The sequence below is a fragment of the Aquarana catesbeiana genome, linkage group LG04 (assembly GCF_042186555.1).
Source record: "Aquarana catesbeiana isolate 2022-GZ linkage group LG04, ASM4218655v1, whole genome shotgun sequence".
In the NCBI taxonomy this organism is placed as follows: domain Eukaryota; kingdom Metazoa; phylum Chordata; class Amphibia; order Anura; family Ranidae; genus Aquarana; species Aquarana catesbeiana.
In genome coordinates this window covers 686,238,781-686,257,900 of record NC_133327.1, presented here as the reverse complement: position 1 = coordinate 686,257,900, position 19,120 = coordinate 686,238,781, and the positions used below count along the sequence as shown (strand labels likewise).

At 44.2% G+C, this 19,120-nt stretch overlaps 1 protein-coding gene across 1 annotated transcript in view; it reads right to left on the bottom strand.

The window, feature by feature from the left end:
- ALK (ALK receptor tyrosine kinase) overlaps positions 1-19,120 on the bottom strand; it is a gene marked incomplete in the record, with an annotated part of 645,074 nt that overhangs the window by 618,442 nt on the left and 7,512 nt on the right. The window contains 1 exon segment of the mRNA XM_073628762.1: positions 10,774-10,923. Coding sequence (XP_073484863.1) covers positions 10,774-10,923 — 150 coding nt within the window.

The following is a 19,120-nucleotide window of genomic DNA, read 5'->3' as shown; positions in this document are numbered from 1 at the left end:
TTAGTTTTGTTTGTGAAAATCTCACACTATGACCAGTGATACCAGTGACATCTGCTGGCGACAGTGAGAAATCGCAAGCCAACTTAAAGAGGAGGGCCCATTAAAAAAAAAAAAAATCTAAAAGTCAGCAGCTATAAATACTGCAGCTGCTGACTTTTAATTGCACACTTACCTGTCCCAGGGTCCAGTGATGTGGGCGATCGAAGCCCCGCTCGTCTCCCCCTCCGTTCGGCGGCGCCGGCATTGCAACTGTGGGCGCCAGGCTGTGGCTTCACAGCCTGGCACCCACTGCGCATGCGCGAGCGGCGCCGCACACCGTGATTGGCCGCTCAGTCACCTGGGACCTGTAATGGGTCCCAGATGATTGACAAGTGGGAGGGAACAGAGCAGAGTCCTTCCTGTGCCAAGGGGGACGTGATGTCACCAGCCCAGGCACTGAAAGAGGCAGACTACGAGGGACCCCCTAGCAACAGGCATTTAGAGGTAAGTTAAAAAAAAAAAAAAAATTCCAAATGTTGTTTTTTTCCTTTTTTTTAGGCACAGTCATTCATTTTTTTTTTTTTTAGGGTGGAACACCACTTTAAGCTCAGGGAAAAACCAGGTGAAAAAATATACAGTCTGAGCCAACTACAGCCCAGCCAAAAACTAAATTTGACATAGTAGCTTTTTTATAGGACTAGGGGGCTACAAATATATATTACTGCTTGTGTCTCCGGTGTTACAGTATAATCTACTTTTTTTTTTTTAAATCATAATTGCCATCCAAGGCAAGCGCCTCGTGTGTTTTGTAGCATTTGAACGTCACCGAAATGTAACAGTTTATAATTCCAGACTTTGTATGAAGAATATACTGCATGTTATCTATTATATCCCAGATAGATTAATCACGCCGTGTGTTGCCAAAGACAATCTTCTCCCTTTGCTGCCGATTATGTTTGTAGTTCTATTCACATTCATGTCTTCGCTACATCAGGAAAATTCATATTCAAAAAGACCAAAAATTTGAGGCTTAAAGTGATTCTGAACCCAAAATAAAAAATGTAACATCTCGCAGTCCTTGGTGCAGTGGCTACATTTGTTTTAATTTTCCAGGCTTCATTTCCTTTACTTTCATTTTGGTGATCCCGCAAATAAAACCTTTCCTGTTCCTATGCGGCTACATCCCTCCTCCACTGTATCTATGGAGGGAGCCATGGTTGTCACCCTAGACCAGGGGTCTCCAAACATTCTAAACAAAGAGCCAGTTTACTGTCCTTCAGACTTCAGGGGGGCCGGACCTGCATCCAGTGAGAGTTAACAATGCCCTATCTTTGGCGTCATTGTAAGAATAGTGCCCCATCATTGGTGTCAGTGGAAGGAATTCTGCCCCTTTTGTTGGTGTCAGCGGAAGGAATAGTGCCCCATTATTGGTATCAATGGAAGGAATTGTACCCCATCGTTGGTTTCAGTCGAAGGAATTGTGCCACGTTGTTGGTGTCAATGGGAGGAAAAGTGTCCCATCATTGGTATCAATGGAGGGAATTGTGCCCCATCATTGGTGTCAATGGGAGAAATCGTGCCCTTTTGCTGCTGTCAGTGGAAGGAATAGTAGCCCCATTGTTGGTGTCAATGGAAGGAAAAGCACTCCATCAATTGTATCAATGGAAGGAATTGTACCCCATCATTGGTGTCAATGGGAGGAAAATGGCCTGTTATGGTATCAATGGAAGGAATTGTGCCCCATCATTGGTGTCAATGAAAGAAATTATGCCCTATCGTTGGTGCCAATGGAGGGAATTGTGCCCCATAATTGGTGTCAATGAAAGGAATAGTGCCCCATTGTTGGTGTCAATGGAAGGAAAAGTGCCCCATCATTGGTATCAATGGAAGGATTGTACCCCATCAATGGTTTTAATGGAAGGAATTGCACCCCATTGTCAGTATCAATGGGAAGAAAATGGCCCGTCATTGGTATCAATGGAAGGAATTGTGCCCCATTGTTGGTGTCAATGGATGGAATTGTCCCCCATCATTGGTATCAGTGCGAAGAATTGTGCCCTTTTGATGGTTTCAGTGGGAGAAATTATGCCTCATTGTTCGTGTCAATGGGAGAATTGTACCCCATCATAGGTGTCAATGGAAGGAAAAGCACCCCATCAATTGTATCAATGGAAGGAATTGTACCCCATTGTTGTGAATGGGAGGAAAATGGCCCATTATTGGTATCAGTGGAAGGAATTGTGCCCCATTGCTGGTGCCAATGGAGGGAGTTGTGCCCTATCATTGGTGTCAATGGAAAGATTGTACCACATCAATGGTTTAATAGAAATAATTGTACCCCACTGTTGGTGTCAGTGGGAGGAAAATGGCCCGTCATTGGTATCAATGGAAGGAATTGTGCCCCATTGTCGGTGTCAATGGATGCAATTGTGCCCCATCTTTGGCATCAGTGGGAAGAATTGTGCCCTTTTGATGGTTTCAGCGGGAGAAATTATGCCTCATTGTTGGTCTCAGTGGATGGAACAGGACCCCAAGGGCCAGATAAAGGCAAGCAAAGAGCTGTACCTGGCCCCTAGACCGCAATTTGGAGACTGCTGCCCTCCACCCATATCCTTATATGGACTCCAAATATGTCTAAATGGCTTTACCTCTATTACATGGGCGGGTAGTTTTTAGAAGATGACCAGAAAGGAAGATATTCTTCTGTACATTTAAAAGGAAGTGACATAGACACTGCATTTCTGGCAGGATCAAGAGGTGTTTTTGTACTTGCTGAAAGTGATTTTAGCTGCTTGAAAAAAAAAAAAAAGAAAACTAAGGCAGTCACCACATCTAACGACTATAAGCAGCAATATATTGAATTATTGTTCTTGGGTTTAACTTTTAACCTACAGTTATCACAATGCAATAATCCCTCCCCCCACCGCCCCACCGCCACCACCCCAACCTCACACAGGTGCTATTGAAAGCAATCATATTTTTGAATGAGCGAGGTGCTGGGGTGGTAAATGAATCAATTCAACAGAACATGGACAAACATATATTCACAAATAGCGACTGCTTTTTCGGTGGTGATTAAACCTCTTTCAGTCTACTGCCAAAATATGACTTGAAAATGGTTACAATTTGCAAAAATGATCAGTTGGCGAGCAAACTGACAAAGCAACCGAAATTGCCTCGTTATTCGGCAATCACCTCCTACCGTACAACCCGCAGTAAATCTAAATCAAAAGACGCCGTCACTAAAAACACATCGAACTATTAGAACAATCAATGGAACGCTGTGAAATTGATTTGCTTCAAAATCCACATTAGCCAAAAAATCAGAGGCACCAATAATTTTATATTCTAAACCGATGATCAAGAGATTCTTTCTAACACAGCAACGTACTTTTTTATACTTTTTTTTTTTTTTTTTTTACTTTTTTATACTTTTTTTTTAGCTGTTGGCTAATCACACATCCAAATCCTTCATTCATAATTTGAGAAGCCAAACATGCCGGCCAGCTTGGACAGTAGATGGCTGATGTCCACATTGAGACCTACCAGACAATATGGACTTCCCCTCCACTTACAGTTAGGTCCATATATATTCGGACACGGGCACAATTTTAGTTTTTTTACCAGGTATTTACCAAAAACATATTCAAGCTCTAGTTATCTAAGGGATATGGGCTGAAAGTGCACACTCAGAGGGTATGTACATCCAAATCGGAGGAAGGGTTTTACAGTTCTAAGACTGGCCATACACCTATAGATTATCTGCAGATTTTCTATGGGCAGATGGAAAAAGTGGGAACAGATTCCTCCGTCTACGCTGAACTGTGGGGATAGAAGAATCTCCCACTGGGCCAAGCTTCCATATCTTGCTAGTCTGCCCCTGCTGGCTCTCACAATACCTGAACATTCTGATTGGGTGCAGGCATTGTTTAGGTTGAGAGCCAGCGGGGCCGACTAGCAAGATACTGAAGCTTGGCCCAGTGGGAGATTCCTCCATCCACAGAGTTTAGCATACATGGAGAAATCTGTTGCACTTTGTCCATCTAACCACAGAAAATCTGCAGATAATCTATAGGTGTATGGCCAGCTTTAAGAATAGCCAACCCCCCCACCCCTTTTTTTTTTCAAGGGACCAAAAGTAATTGGACAATTGAATCAAAAGCTGTTTCATGGCCAGGTGTGGGCTACTCCTTCGTTATTTCTTCATCAGTTAAGCAGGTGAAAGGTCTGGAGTTGATCCTTATGCCGCGTGCAGACGATCGGACATTCCGACAACAAAACCGTGGATTTTTTTTCCGATGGATGTTGGCTCGAACTTGTCTTGCATACACACAGTCGCACACATGTTGTCGGATATTCCGAATGTCAAGAACGTGGTGATGTACAAGACGTACAACGAGCCGAGAAAAATGAAGTTCAATAGCCAGTGTGGCTCTTCTGCTTGATTCTGAGCATGCTTGGAATTTTGTGTGTCGGAATTGTCTACACATGCTCGGAATTTCCGACAACAAGTTTTGTTGTCGGAAAATTTGAAAACCAGCCCTCCAAACAATTGTTGTCGGAAATTCCGACAGCAAATGTCCGATGGAGCATACTCACGGTCGGATTTTCCGACAACAAGCTCATATGGAACATTTGTTGTCGGAAATTCCGAATGTGTATACAGTGTGGTATTTGCATTTGGAATCTATTGCTGTGAACCTACATTGTGCGTTCAAAGGAGCTGTCCATGCAAGTGAGACAGGCCATTATAAGGCTTCAAAAACTAAACAAATTCATCAGAGAGATAGCAGCAACATTAGGAGTGGCCAAATCAACGGTTTGGTACATTCTGAGAAAGAAGGACGCACTGGTGAGCTCTGCAACATAAAAAGGCCTGGACGTCCAACAGTGGTAGATGATTGCAGGATCCTCTCTATGGTAAAGAAAAACCCAGTCACAACATCCAGACAAGTGAAGGACACTTTCCAGGAGGTGGGAGTATCATTGTCAAAGTCTACAATCAGGAGAAGACTTCACGAGAGCAAATACAGAGGGTTCACCACAAGGTGCAAACCATTCATAAGCCTGAAGAATAGAAAAGCCAAATTAGACTTCTAAAACATCTAAAAAAACATCTAAAAAAGCCAGACCAGTTCTGGAAATGCGTTCTTTGGACAGATAAAACTAAGATTAATCTGTACCAGAATGACGGGAAGAACAAAGTGTGGAGAAGGCTTGGAACAGCTCATGATTCAACAACAGCACACAATGTCATCTGTGGTCACATGGTGGAGCTTGCAGTGTGATGGCATGGGCATGTATGGATTCCGGTGGCACTGGGTCATTGGTGTTTATTGATGATGTGACAGAAGACAGAAGCAGCCGGATTAATTCTGCAGTGTTTAGAGATACACTGTCAGCCCAGATTCAACCAAATGCAGCAAATTGGATTGGACGGCTCCTCACAGTGCAGATGGACAATGATCCAAAACACACTACAAAAGCAACCCAGGAGCTTTTGAAGGAAAAGAAGTGGAATATTCTGCAATGGCCGAGTCAATCACCTGATCTCAACCCAATTGAGCATTTCACTTGCTGAAGGCAAAACTAAAGGCAGAAAGAGCCACAAACAAAGAACAACTGGAGACAGCTGCAGTTAGAGCCGGGCAAAGCATCAGAAAGGAGGAAAACCAGTCTTTGGTGATGTCCATGGGTTCCAGACTTCAGGCAGTCATTGGCAGTAAAGGATTCTCAACAAATTATTAAAAATGAACATTTTATTTATGGTTATATTCATTTATTCAATTACATTTGGACCCCTGAAAATGGTAATTCTTCTTTTTCATTGCAGGTAAATAATGGATTCCAAGCAATGTGCTGTCATTGAGTTCTTGATGAAGGAGGGGTGCAGGCTGTGCAACATCCACAGAGGGCTACAGAATGTTTACGGAGATGACACCATTGAGAAGAGCGATGTGCACAGATGGATGAGGAAGATTAACACTTTTGCTGCCCAGTCAATACTCGTACCCCACCATGTATCCCTGGCTCTGCTTGCCCATCTGTGGCCCCGGGACTGGCATAGCGGATGCCGCTGGGTGGGGGGCGGAGCTGAGTGAACACACTTCTACTCTCCTCCCCTTTTTGTTGCTGACCCGGTAGCAACATGTAAAACGTCACATTTAGGTCCCCCTGTTGGGGGGGGGTTTGTTAAGTAAAAAATTTATTTTTTTAAATTCTTAAAAATGAAAGTTAAATCCAAGAATATAATTATATATATATATATATATATATATATATATATATATATATATATATATATATATATTTTTTTTTTTTTTTGTAGAGGTTCCCCCCCACCCCCCAGTGTCAGGGACACCTGTGCATGAAAACGTTGATTGCGATACACATGTTACACATTGCTGCACACACCAGAGTGAGAGCGATAATTCTAGCACCAGACCTTCTCCATAACGCTGAACTGATGACCTGTAGGAGCTTTTAATGTGTCACCTACAGAAGAAAGTATAGGTTATTGACGTTTGTCGCCATTTCACGCAAATTTAAGGTTTGACATGTTGGGTATCTATTTAATCGGTGCAACCTCATCTTTTATATTTGATTTAAAAAATTGGGTAATTATTTGTGTGCCCTAAAATTAATGTTGGTGTATTTTTTTACTGAAATTTTGCATTTCTTAGACCTTTGCTGCAATATCGTGTAACATAAAAAAGTAGGACTACCGCTATTTTATTCTCTAGGGCAGGGCCGGCGCCAGCTGAAGGCAGACAAGGCGGGCCGCCTGAGGGTGCCAGGAGAGGGGAGGGGGTGCCAAAGTCAGGGTTCCCAAGAAGTGCTAATGCTGGCGCCGGCACCTCCTCTCATCCTTACCCAGCTCAGTAGGCCGACACGGGCATGTGGCACAGCCTCGGGCGCTGTTAACTTCAGCCGTTGCCACCAGGCTCCACTGACTCCCACGGCTGCAGCTCCTCTTCCAGAGTCCCGGCCCCGCCTACTCCACTCCCCCTCCTCTCTGACAGGTGCAGGACAGGAAGAGCAACACGGTCTTCTTCAGGAGCAGAGAGCCCTCTGGGATCGCTATGGCAGCAAAAGGAAATCCCCCTTTCTTCCCCCTGGGGGCGGTGGCAGAGAGAGAGACACAAACACCTCCAGTCCAGCACACAGAGGAACCTGAGGCAGAGCCGAGTGAGACAAGGGGGTGGGGCCAGGGCCCAGCAAAAGGCAGTTGAGGAGCTTCGAGTGTCACAGCACAGATGAAAGGACATTGTATCTGGAAGATCGTCTGCACTGTGGAAGGGTAAGCAAGATCAATGCTGCTTTTAGCTTTATGTCTGTCTTTTGTGCCATGTCTACAGACTCTGACCTCCCGTGTGCCATGTCAGCAGTCCCTGACCTCCGGTGTGCCATGTCAGCAGTCCCTGACCTCCGGTGTGCCATGTCAGCAGTCCCTGACCTCCGGTGTGCCATGTCCGCAGTCTCTGAACTCCCATGTCCGCAGTCTCTGTGGACTGTGATGTAAGGGGGAGCTCTATGGACTCTCGTGTAAGGAGGGGGCTGTGGTGACCAGAGACTCCCTTGAGTCAGCAACATCCCCCATTACATCAGATTCCTCAGAGTTCTCCTTTACATCAGGGTCCACAAAGTTCCCTTTCAGGGCAGGGTCCACAGAGCTCCCCATTACACTGTAAAGGAGAACCCTTGTGTTGGATAGAAAAAGAGAGCACTCCTATGGCCACATCCGTATGGGAAAAATTGTAACTCAAGAGAAAGAAGGGCAAAAGGTAGCCCAGGGTCAGACTTTATAGGCACATTGGATAATATTGAATATAAAAATATTCTATTTATAACAATTCATAATGCAAACAGAGCGAAACAAATAGAGAATTTAAAACATATAGCACATACTAAACAAACTAAATGGCGCAAAAGAAATATGCATCATGTAAATAGCATTGAGTCCCTGTGCGTCAACGCGTTTCGCTGTTTTGCTTCATCAGGACACATTCAGGGGTTGTTGGAAAAAACAGGTCTCACTATCTAAGATAAAACACATAGGTGAGACTTTGTATAATAATAACATACATTAAAAATGAACCATTATCATATCCGAGTGACACGTACCACACATGTAGCTACCTTGTTAGTAAGTCCGTAGAAGGTATGGTGATACCTGATGCTTAGTGGGGAGATTACCTTCTACGGGCTTTCTAACAAGGTTACATGTGCGTCGTACATGTCACTCGGATATGATGATGATTCATTTTTAATGTATGTTATTATTATACAAAGTCTCACCTATGTGTTTTATCTTAGATAGTGAGACCTGTTTTTTCCATCAACCCCTGAATGTGTCCTGATGAAGCAAAACAGCGAAACGCGTTAACACACAGGGGCTCACTGCTATTTACATTGTGCATATTTCTTTTGCGCCATGTAGTTTGTTTAGTATGTGCTATATGTTTTTGATTCTCTATTTGTTTTGCTCTGTATGCATTATGAATTGTTATAAATAGAATATTTTTATATTTAATATTGTCCAATGTGTTAAGTTACAAACCCTTGTTTTGGGTTATATTAACCTGACCTTCATGTAAATGGAGAAATATGATTTTTGCCTTTTGTTATACCTTAAGCACTTGCTGACGGGCCGCAGTACATATACAGTACATATACTGCGGCAGGTCGGCTCTATTGCGTGAAGCAACGTACCTGTACGTCATTCCATGCAGTTGCCAGCGGGGGGACGTACACTGATTGGCCACAGGGGGAGCCAGTCAGCGGGTCTGGCGGACACGATGTCCGTTGGCCACCCGGGATCGCTCCCCAGAGAGACAAGACGGCGGTCTGCCGATGTACACAAGGCAGATCGCCATTCTGACAGGGGAGAACACAGTGATCTTATGTTCCTGCTAAGCAAGAACACAGATCTCTGTTTTCCCCTAGTCAATCCATCCCCCACACAATTAGCAAGCACTCTCTAGGGACACATTTAACCCACTGATTGCCCCTGTTGTTAACCCCTTCCCTGCCAGTGCCATTAGTACAGTGACAGTGCATATTTTTAGCACTGATCACTATATTAGTGTCTCTGGTCCCCAAAAAAGTGTCAAAAGTGTCAGTTAGGTGTCCGATTTGTCTGCGGCAATGTCACAGTCCCACTAAAAATAGCTGATCGCCCCCTCCCCCTGCTATGTTTCCCGCTTGCCCATAGTAGGTGACGCCGGCTAGAGGGGAGGGAGAAGAGCGGACACAGGTCCGCTCTCCTCCCCTTCTTCTTCCTGACCTGGAAGCGATTTTGACAGTTTCCCCAGCCATGAAGGCCGGGAAAGAATGTAATGCAATGCAATGTACACTGCATTACATTCATGACTGAATGCTTGGTAACATTGATGATGTAACAGCAGGCAAATTTATAGTAAGTGTTTGCCATAAGAGGGTGGGGGTTTGCATTGTAGAGGGGAGGGAGGTAGCAGGAGGACGGCTGTGGGAGGGCACCAAAATGCACCTTCGCCTAAGTATACAAAAATCCTTTCACCGGCCCTGCTGTAAGGTGTCTGCTTTCAAAAAATATACAGTGGAACCTCGGATTACGAGCATAATCCATTCCAGGAGAATGCTTGTAATCCAAAGCACTCGCATATCAAAGCGAGTTTCCCCATAGAAGTCAATGGAAACTAAGATAATTTGTTCCGCATTGACTTCTATTGCATGCAATACCTTATGTGGCCAGAGGTGGCGGGGGGGCCGGAGAGTCTCGGAAATACTCGGGGACAGCTTGGCTGAACTAGGAAACCCTCGGAAAGGCTCGGAAACACTCGGGAACGGAGTATTTCTGAGTGATTCCGAGTATTTCCGAATGGCTCCGAACGACTCCAAACCGTTTCCGAGTGTCACCGGCGCCCCCGCACCTCTGGCCAAATGCGGTACTGCACACCACTTTAGCTTGAATTCTGCTCGTTTTGCGAGACAACAGTCGCAAACAGAGTCAGGATTTTAAAAAATGTTGATCGTCTTTCAAAACGCTCGTTGACCGAGTTACTCGTTAACCAAGGTTCCACTGTATCATGTTTCGGCGGTTTATGCAATCTTCAGGCCTTAAATGATTTTCTAAACGTGTGTTTAGAAAAAAAACAAAAAACGCAAAAACGGCTCTGGCAGTGAAAACGTTTTAAAGAAGGGGAAACCAGCATGCAGTGGAAGACCATCAATGATGCACAGCCTGCACCCCTCCTTTATCAAGAACTCAATGACGGCACGTTGCTTCTGCTTGGGATCCATCATTTACCTGTAATGAGAAGGAAGAGGAAGAGCTACTCTACCAACGTGAAATTTGAACGGCCTATGTAAGTTGAAGTAGAGGTTCCGTCAAATCCTAACAATACTTAAACATGCTCCCACCCCCATTCTAAGCCTATTATAACTACCCTTTGAAGGAAAGATGTCTATATACTTACCCATGCTGAGGGCACTCTGGTCTGGTCACATGATCTCTCCAGTGGCCAGCATCGGTAAAAATGAGAGATCGCCGGCAATAGCTACAGAGCCTGGGCAGTGGCATCACCCATAAGCTTACTATGAGGAATCCATTGTTGGCTGCCCCTCCTCTACACTGAATCGGGCGCTCGGACTGAAGTGCCCTCAGCATAGGTGGGACTCGGAGTAGGTTTCGGTATAGTAAGCATTTTACTGGACTTCCACTTTAATTAAAAAAAACAAAAGATGGCCAGTTTTGCATTACGTTCAGTACAGCCCTCAGAAATAGTCACCTTCCCATCAGAATGGATGTCCTACCTGTTGATGAGTTTTCAGAATAATCTTCTTTGGGGCCGTTCTCAGTCCCGTGTCTCTGCAACTCCTCCGCGCTGGCGACTCTCCATGTGTTGTTATTTTGGGCAGAAGAATATTCCATACTGCAGTGTGATTCAAAATTGCAATCAAAATCTGAAAAACACAAATATTGAGAACAATTTCAGCGTTGGAGTCCATATGGCGCACAGCTAAATGATAAGCTAAAAAAGAAGAATTACAAAATGTGCAATTTGTTTAAAACGCTGAAGTTCAACAAAACTGGTATTCATCTCCATGGGGATATAAATTAAGCTCAGCTAAATTGTAACGTTCGGAATACCAGCATCTTAAAGGTGCAGCCCAAAAAATGTAAAACTATGGGAATCTGTGACCATTCAGCCAAAAGAGCATTTGTGAGGTCAGGTACGGATGTTGGATGAGAGAACCTAGATAATTCACCCAAAAGGTGTTCAGGAGGATTGAGGTCAGGGCTCTGTGCAGGAATCTTGGGTTTCTCTACACCAAACTGGTCCAAACTGATCAACCCATGTCTTTATGGAGATGGCCCAATCTGGTCAAACCATGTCTATATGGATAAGGTCTAAACTGCTCAACCCATGTCTTTATGGAGCTGACCCACTCTGGTCAAACCATGTCAATATGGATTTGGTCCATACTGGTTGACCCATGTCTTTAGGGAGCAATGTCTTTGTATGATATAGTATTAACAGGATCCTTCACTGGAGACTAGGGATGGGCCAAACATTGGCCTTTTGCCAATCATGGCTCTCACAGTACATTGTGCTGTGATTGGCCAAAGCATACAGGTCAGGTGCATGCTTTGGCCACTCATCAGCAATCAATGCACTGCGAGAGAGCAGTGAATTATGGGGAGCTTATCGGCGAGCAAACTTCCCGCCCAGCGCCCCGTTTGTTCCGCACAGCCCATCCCTACTGGAGACACCTGAATTCCATCATACTGTGTGGCGGTGGGTTCAAAGACTTTGTACCATTTAGTGTTTGGCGTGGATGACCCCATTTCCATTAATGGTAGCGTTCAGGACTGAGTTCTCAGGTCTTTGAACCCACCTCCAGTGAAGGGTCCTGTTAATATTCCATCATACAAAGACAATGTAGACCACTGTGCTCTTCCAACCTTGTGGTAACAGGTTTGTGAAGACCCTTTTCTGTCCCAACATGACTTTGCTCCTGTGTACAAAGCCAGCTCCATAAAAGACCACTGAACACCTTCGGGACGAAGGTTGTACGCACTTATTTTTTATAGTGTTTGTAGTTTGATGACCCCATTTCCATTAATGGTAGAGTTCAGCACTGAGTTCTCAGGTCTTTGAACCCACCTCCAGTGACGGGTCCTGTTAACATTCCATCATACAAAGACAATGTAGACCACTGTGCTCTTCCAACCTTGTGGTAACAGGTTGGTGAAGACCCTTTTCTGTCCCAACATGACTTTGCTCCTGTGTACAAAGCCAGCTCCATAAAAGACCACTGAACACCTTCGGGACGAAGGTTGTACGCACTTATTTTTTATAGTGTTTGTAGTTTGATGACCCCATTTCCATTAATGGTAGAGTTCAGCACTGAGTTCTCAGGTCTTTGAACCCACCTCCAGTGACGGGTCCTGTTAACATTCCATCATACAAAGACAATGTAGATCACTGTGCTCTTCCAACCTTGTGGTAACAGGTTTGTGAAGACCCTTTTCTGTCCCAGCATGACTGTGCTCCTGTGTACAAAGCCAGCTCCATAAAAGACCACTGAACACCTTCGGGACGAAGGTTGTACGCACTGTTTTTTTCTGCATGCGTAGGAACATACTCATTAATGGGGGGGGGGGCGGTATCTGGGTGCCCTCTTATGATTTAAGGGGGCCTTCAGATTCAGATAAGCCCCCAACCCACAGACCCCCACAACCACCAGCCAGGGTTGTGGGGAAGAGGCCCTAGTCCTCATAAAGATAGGGAAAGGGTGCTTTGCCAGGGTACCCCCCCCCCCATGTTGAGGGCATGTGTCCTAGTATGTTTTGGGTGGGGAGATACATACTCATTCCACCCTTTTCCTGGCCTTCTTGGCATCAGAATGTCTTTGAAGTTCACTGAACAACGCTCAAACCGAACCCTGGGCAGTTTGGCTCCTCCCTAGTGCTGATGGCCTTGTGCGTCTTTGTCTGCTCGGGAGGCCCTGCCCTCCTGGAATACACTTTTTTTTTTAAACATTTGGAATGGCATTATTAGGTAAATCTTATCTGAGATTTTAGCAATTTGGTTAACTCTACTTTACTGAAATGGATGGAAGGATTTTGTTTAGTAAACTTTACATTGAAGAGCGTTCCTTGTAGCCGGCGCTGTGCCATCAGAAGGTCACCGGACTGAGCGTGTCACAGAGGAACCAGGGATGGAAATCCATTATCTCTAAATGGCTCTTTCTTAATTATATCTGCAAGCTTTTAACCCCCATATTCATCAGCAATCAGCGGCGCCTGAAATCACGGCACTTTCTAAATAAAAACCAGCCCATTAATAGGCCGATTAATGATTCATATCTGTCGGGTGCTATTAGGCCGGCCGAGGTTTGCCTTTAATTATATTGACAATCTAATGAATTTAGCGATAATAGGCTGAAGATTGTCTAACTCAGCAGTCGGGAAAGTTCTTCATTACCAGATAATGGTTGTTAGGAAAAAAGAACTGAACTAAACTTTCTATTCTTCCCAAGGCGGCGAGACCATAATAAATATTACATTTTATCTGCTTATATTTAGTCTTCCCTGGCTTCACCCCTCCCCATCTCATCAACGTGTTAATAATATACACTACATAGCCAAAAGTCTTGGGACGCCTGCCTTCACACGCACATGAACTTTAATGGCATCCCAGTCTTAGTCCGTAGGGTTCAATATTGAGTTGGCTCACCCTTTAGAGCTATAACAGCTTCAACTCTCCTGGGAAGGCCGTCCACAAGGTTTAGGAGTGTGTCTATGGGAATGTTTGACCATTCTTCCAGAAGGGCATTTGTGAGGTCATGCACTGATGTTGGACGAGAAGGCCTGGCTCGCTGTCTCCGCTCTAATTCATCCCAAAGGTGTTCTATCGGGTTGAGGTCAGGAATTTGTGCAGGCCGGTCAAGTTCCTCCTTCCCAAACTCGCTCATCCATGTCTTTATGGACTTATGCTTTGTGCACTGGTGTGCAGTCATGTTGGAACAGGAAGGGGCCGTCCCCAAACGGTTCCCACAAAGTTGGGAGCATAAAATTGTCCAAAATGTCTTGGTATGCAGACGCCTTAAGAGTTTCCTTTCACTGGAGCTAAGAGGCCAAGCCCAACCCCTGAATAACGACCCCACACCATAATACCCCCCCCCCACCATATGATTTGGACCAGTGCACAAAGCAAGGTCCATAAAGACATGGCGTCAGGCAGGCGTCCCAATACTTTTGGCGATATAGTGTATGTCTTCCCAACCCCCCTATACATGAGGTCTTTCATATATAAAATACGTCCCCCCATCTCCCTTTATAGTTAACGTGGCGTGATCCATGCAGATGTTCAGGTACCTGGAATTAATCGGCGGTTCAGATTTCATACGATTATATTTTTATCTTATATAAAGCCGTTTGTCTGTATTACTGAGCCATCTGATGTCCTCCCGAGAGCCTCGTAAGAATGTGGAAACGCCACCCTCCATATACCTTGCCAACGCTTTTTTTGTTATCTTTTTACTATTTTTAATTCGTTACTTTCAGTGTTCTATATTTCATCGTTTGGAGATCCCATCAGGGAAGAGATAATGGGAACGTGTCGGCTCTAAGTGGGCCATATCCCATGTTAATCGCAACATCCCCGGATAACACGGGGAATCGCTCTCCTTATATATCCACAGCGGCAGTACCGGGATATGAGGCTGGTTATAACATCTGATTTGTCATTCCTGGACTGGCACAGCTTGTTTGTGGGCAGGTGCAGGACGGCGGGCAGAAAACACATGGAGCCTAAGTGCAGCAATAGGAATATATTGTAACAGAGGCCCAACACTACACAACAGACCCCTCGGGAAAGGCAACCTGGCCGGCAACACTCACAAGTTGTAACAGCGATGAATCAGTAGATTGAAGACTCAGAGGTGCCAACAGTGTCTGTCTTGAGGAGCAGAATGCAGCTTGCTTGGTCTGTACCCAAATGGGGAACCTTCTAGGAAAGATGGTGCGTCCCTGCACTTTCTCTACTCCTACGAAACCTTGCCCTGATGCTAAACACTGTCCCTGACAGACAGGTAACCTGTCCCTACACTGCCACTCGCAAGAATGTACGCCAAACCTGGGAGCCAGGGTGTTAAATAGATTCTGCCTGACCCAAGATGGCCACCAAAGTCACATAGGGTGCCCGCATCCAATCAGATAGCTGTCTCTCTGTGGGAACTAGGTTCCCCTCGACTTCCTCCCCCTCACCTTTCTCCTCCTCTGCAGATGAGCGCCACCTGCAGTGGAGAAAATAGACTGCACTTGCCTACACTCCCCCATCTTTTGACACTCACAGTATAGAACAACATGAAAACTGAAATAAACATGGTTAAGGCAATGGCAACAGCATCTCAAACAACATAAGCAGAGTACTTTGCAGGCAGTAGTCCGCGGATGGACCGCATTGGGAGGCGAACCTCACTGTCCTCTGTGGGAACACTGTTTAGGTAAACATCTTCTATCTGTGACTCCGAAACCTCAGGTGGTTGTGGGTTGACAGGGACAGCCGAGGTTGAACCCTCGGAAGAGTCTAGACCGTTAGCAGGGCCTGCAAAGGATTCTGGACCATCCACAGGCACTGTGCTGTGGCTTCGTTCTTCCGAATCTGTGGAAGCCGGAGGTTCTACCAGGAGAGGGGGCAGATACCATTCATCGGGGACTTCTTGTAGTGGTGGAACATTCACAGAGTCTTGCTCCTCTCTATCTTCACTCTTCCGAATCTGTGGGAGCCGAAGATTCTATCAGGAGAGGGGGCAGATACCATTCATCTGGTTCTTCTTGTAGTGGTGGAACATCCACAGGGTTGTGCTCCTCTCTATATTCATTCTTCCGAATCTGTGGGAGTCAGAGGTTCTATCAGGAGATGGGGCAGATACCATTCTTTGGGGACTTCTTGTAGTGGTGGAACATCCACAGAGTCATGCTCCTCTCTATCTTCATTCTTCCGAATCTGTGGGAGCCGGAGGTTCTATCAGGAGAGGGGGCAGATACCATTCATCGGGACTTCTAGTACTGGTGGAACATCCACGGAGTCTTGCTCCTCTCTATCTTCATGCTTCCGCATCTGTGGGAGCCGGAGGTTCTGTCAGGAGAGGGGGCAGATAGCATTCATCGGGGACTTCTCGTACTGGTGGAACATCCACAGAGTCTTGCTCCTCTCCATCTTTGGCTGGTTTGGCGGAACATTTGCCTCTCAACAGGAAGACTTGTGAAAGGTTGCAGCGGAGTCACCTCTTAATGGGGTTAAGACCCTCTGAGACCACATCGTACACTGGAGTTGGAGAGAAGGGCTGCTTCTCTACCCAATAGGGGGTGCGCTCCCAGCTTGGGATACAGCTTACTGCCTCTTTTGCTTTTAGTGTTCTTCACCAACACCCTGGTCCAGATGTTGGACGTGGTCCTTGAATGTTTTGGAGAAAATGATGATATCGTCCAGGTAGACAAATGCAGTCTCAAAGTTGAAATCTCCCAAGCATCTCTCCATCAAGCCTTGGAACATACTGGGGCATTGCTCAGTCCAAAGGGATCCTACCCAGCAACAACAGACCCTCCCCTACGGCAATAAACCCACCAGCAACAATAGACACCCTCCCAGTAACAATTTCCCCGCCAGCAACAATAGATCCCCAACCATTAACAATAAATCACCCCCCAACAACATAAGACTCCTAGAGACAGCAGTAGACCAACCACCAGCAACAGTAGAACCTCACCAGCAACAGTAGATCTCTCCAGCAACACAACCCCCCCGTGACAAAAGATCCCCCCGGCAACCAGCCTCAGTCTATTTAATACTACAAAAGGTGTTTCTACAAGCTATTACAGCGAGCATGCAGATTATAACCTGGGGGGGGAGCAATTAATAGAATCCAATTTTCATTTCCCCCCGACGTTACACAAAGTCCCATTAAAAATTCTAATTTTGAGTTTCAACGCTCCGTCATAATGATGTCTGGCGGACCCGGATCTCGTTGTCGGAATTGTCATTCCATTAAATGAGAGCGCCGGGCGGAAGTCTGGGCGCTCCTTCCAGGCACGCCGTACTTATTTCTCCATGACACGGAGCCAGCAGCTCGCTATTGCTATTTCGTTTTTTGCCATTACGGCGCTGTATTCATCACGTCTGGAAGTCATCGCCTCCCAGCCAGGCGAAAATTAAATCCACTCGTTTTTATGGAGTATTTTGATAACCCCGCGGCAGATAAAAATGTTTGATTTAAAAACTCCAATATGGAGGCAAAGTTTGTCAGCCATAATGAACAGGAGGGGGGAGGGGGGGGACCCTCATTATTATGGAAATGTACCGGCATGAGCGAAACGCGACGTTAGCGAGATAACACGTTATGTCTTCATTTCCGCCCCAGTAAAGTGCGTTATAAATGAGCGCGGTGTATGGCCAGGCGCCGCTCCGGTTTATAGATGGCGCCACTTACACTCCCAGGTATCTCCGCAATTTATGGGCTCGTAGAATGTTCTCTCATCTCACCGTAATAAGGCCATTAGATCTGTTTAATGGAGGGAAATTAGACCGGGAACACGCCTATAAAAAGGAATTGTTTACACGCTTCCTCAAAAGGTAATTTCACTTTATGCCGAAAATAGAATTTTAACCACTTAAAGTGATAGGACCAGAACCTTTTTCTGACCTTTGTTGTTTACAAGTTTAAATCAGTATTTTTTGATAGACAATTACTTAGAACCCCCAAACATTTATATATATATATATGTTTTTTTTTTTTGCAGAGACCCTAGAGAATAAAATGGCAGTTGTTGAAATTTTTTTTGACGTTCGGTTTTTACGGTTTTACATGGTTTTAGCGCAGCGTATTTTCAAATGCAATTTTTTGGGAAACAAAACACTTTCATGTATTTAAAAAAAAAAAAAAAACATAATATATACCCCAATTTTTTTGTATAGTATCAAAGATGCTGTCACACAGAGTAAATAGATGCCTAACATGTCATGCTTTAAAATTGCGCATGCACGCTTTTTTATGTCACGCGGCTTTTGCTCAGCGGTTTTTAAAACTCAACTTTTTGGGGAAAGAGTACACTTTAATGAATGTAAAAAAAAACCAAAACATAATATATACCTCAATTTTTTTTTGTATATTATGAAAGATGATGTTACGCCAAGCAAATAGATACCTAACATGTCATGCTTTAAAATTGCGTGCAAGCGCTTTTTTATGTCACACAGTTTTTGCCCGGCAGTTTTTCAAACGCAATTTTCTTGGAGATATATACACTTTAATGAGTTAAAGAACATAAATCTGTTAAATAACTTTTATATCTACGGCGGCCGGATAACCTCTTGTTTGTACAAATTATCCAGAAAACAATAAAAATTATGGGAAAAAAAATAAAAATAAAACAGTATATATATATATATATATATATATATATATATATATATATATATATATATATATATATATATATATATATACCTTGATTTTTTTGTGTGTATAATATGAAAGATGATGTTACGCCGAGTAAATAGATGCCTAACATGTCATGCTTTAAAATTGCGCGTGCGTGCTTTTTTCTGTCACCCGATTTTTGCGCAGTGGTTTTTAAAACTCAACTTTTTGGGGAAAAAATACACTTTAATGAATGTAAAAAAAAAAAAAAAAAAAAAAACATAATATATACCTCGATTTTTTGAGTAAATAGATACCCAACATGTCATGCTTTAAAATTGCGTGCGCACACTTTTTTATGTCACACAGTTTTTGCCCGGCAGTTTTTCAAACGCAATTTTCTTGGAAATATATACACTGTAATGAGTTAAAAAAAACATAAATCTGTTAAATAACTTTCATATCTACGATAACCTCTTGTTTGTACAAACTATCCAGAAAACAATAAAAATTATGGAAAAAAAAAACATAAAACATTTTATAAATATACCTCGATTTTTTTTTTTGTATAATATGAAAGATGATTTTACGCCGAGTAAATAGATGCCTAACATGTCATGCTTTAAAATTGCGCGTGCGTATTCTTTTTTTTTTTATGTCACACGGTTTTTGCGCAGCGGGTTTCAAACACAATTTTTTGTGAAAAAATACACTTTAATATATGTAAAAA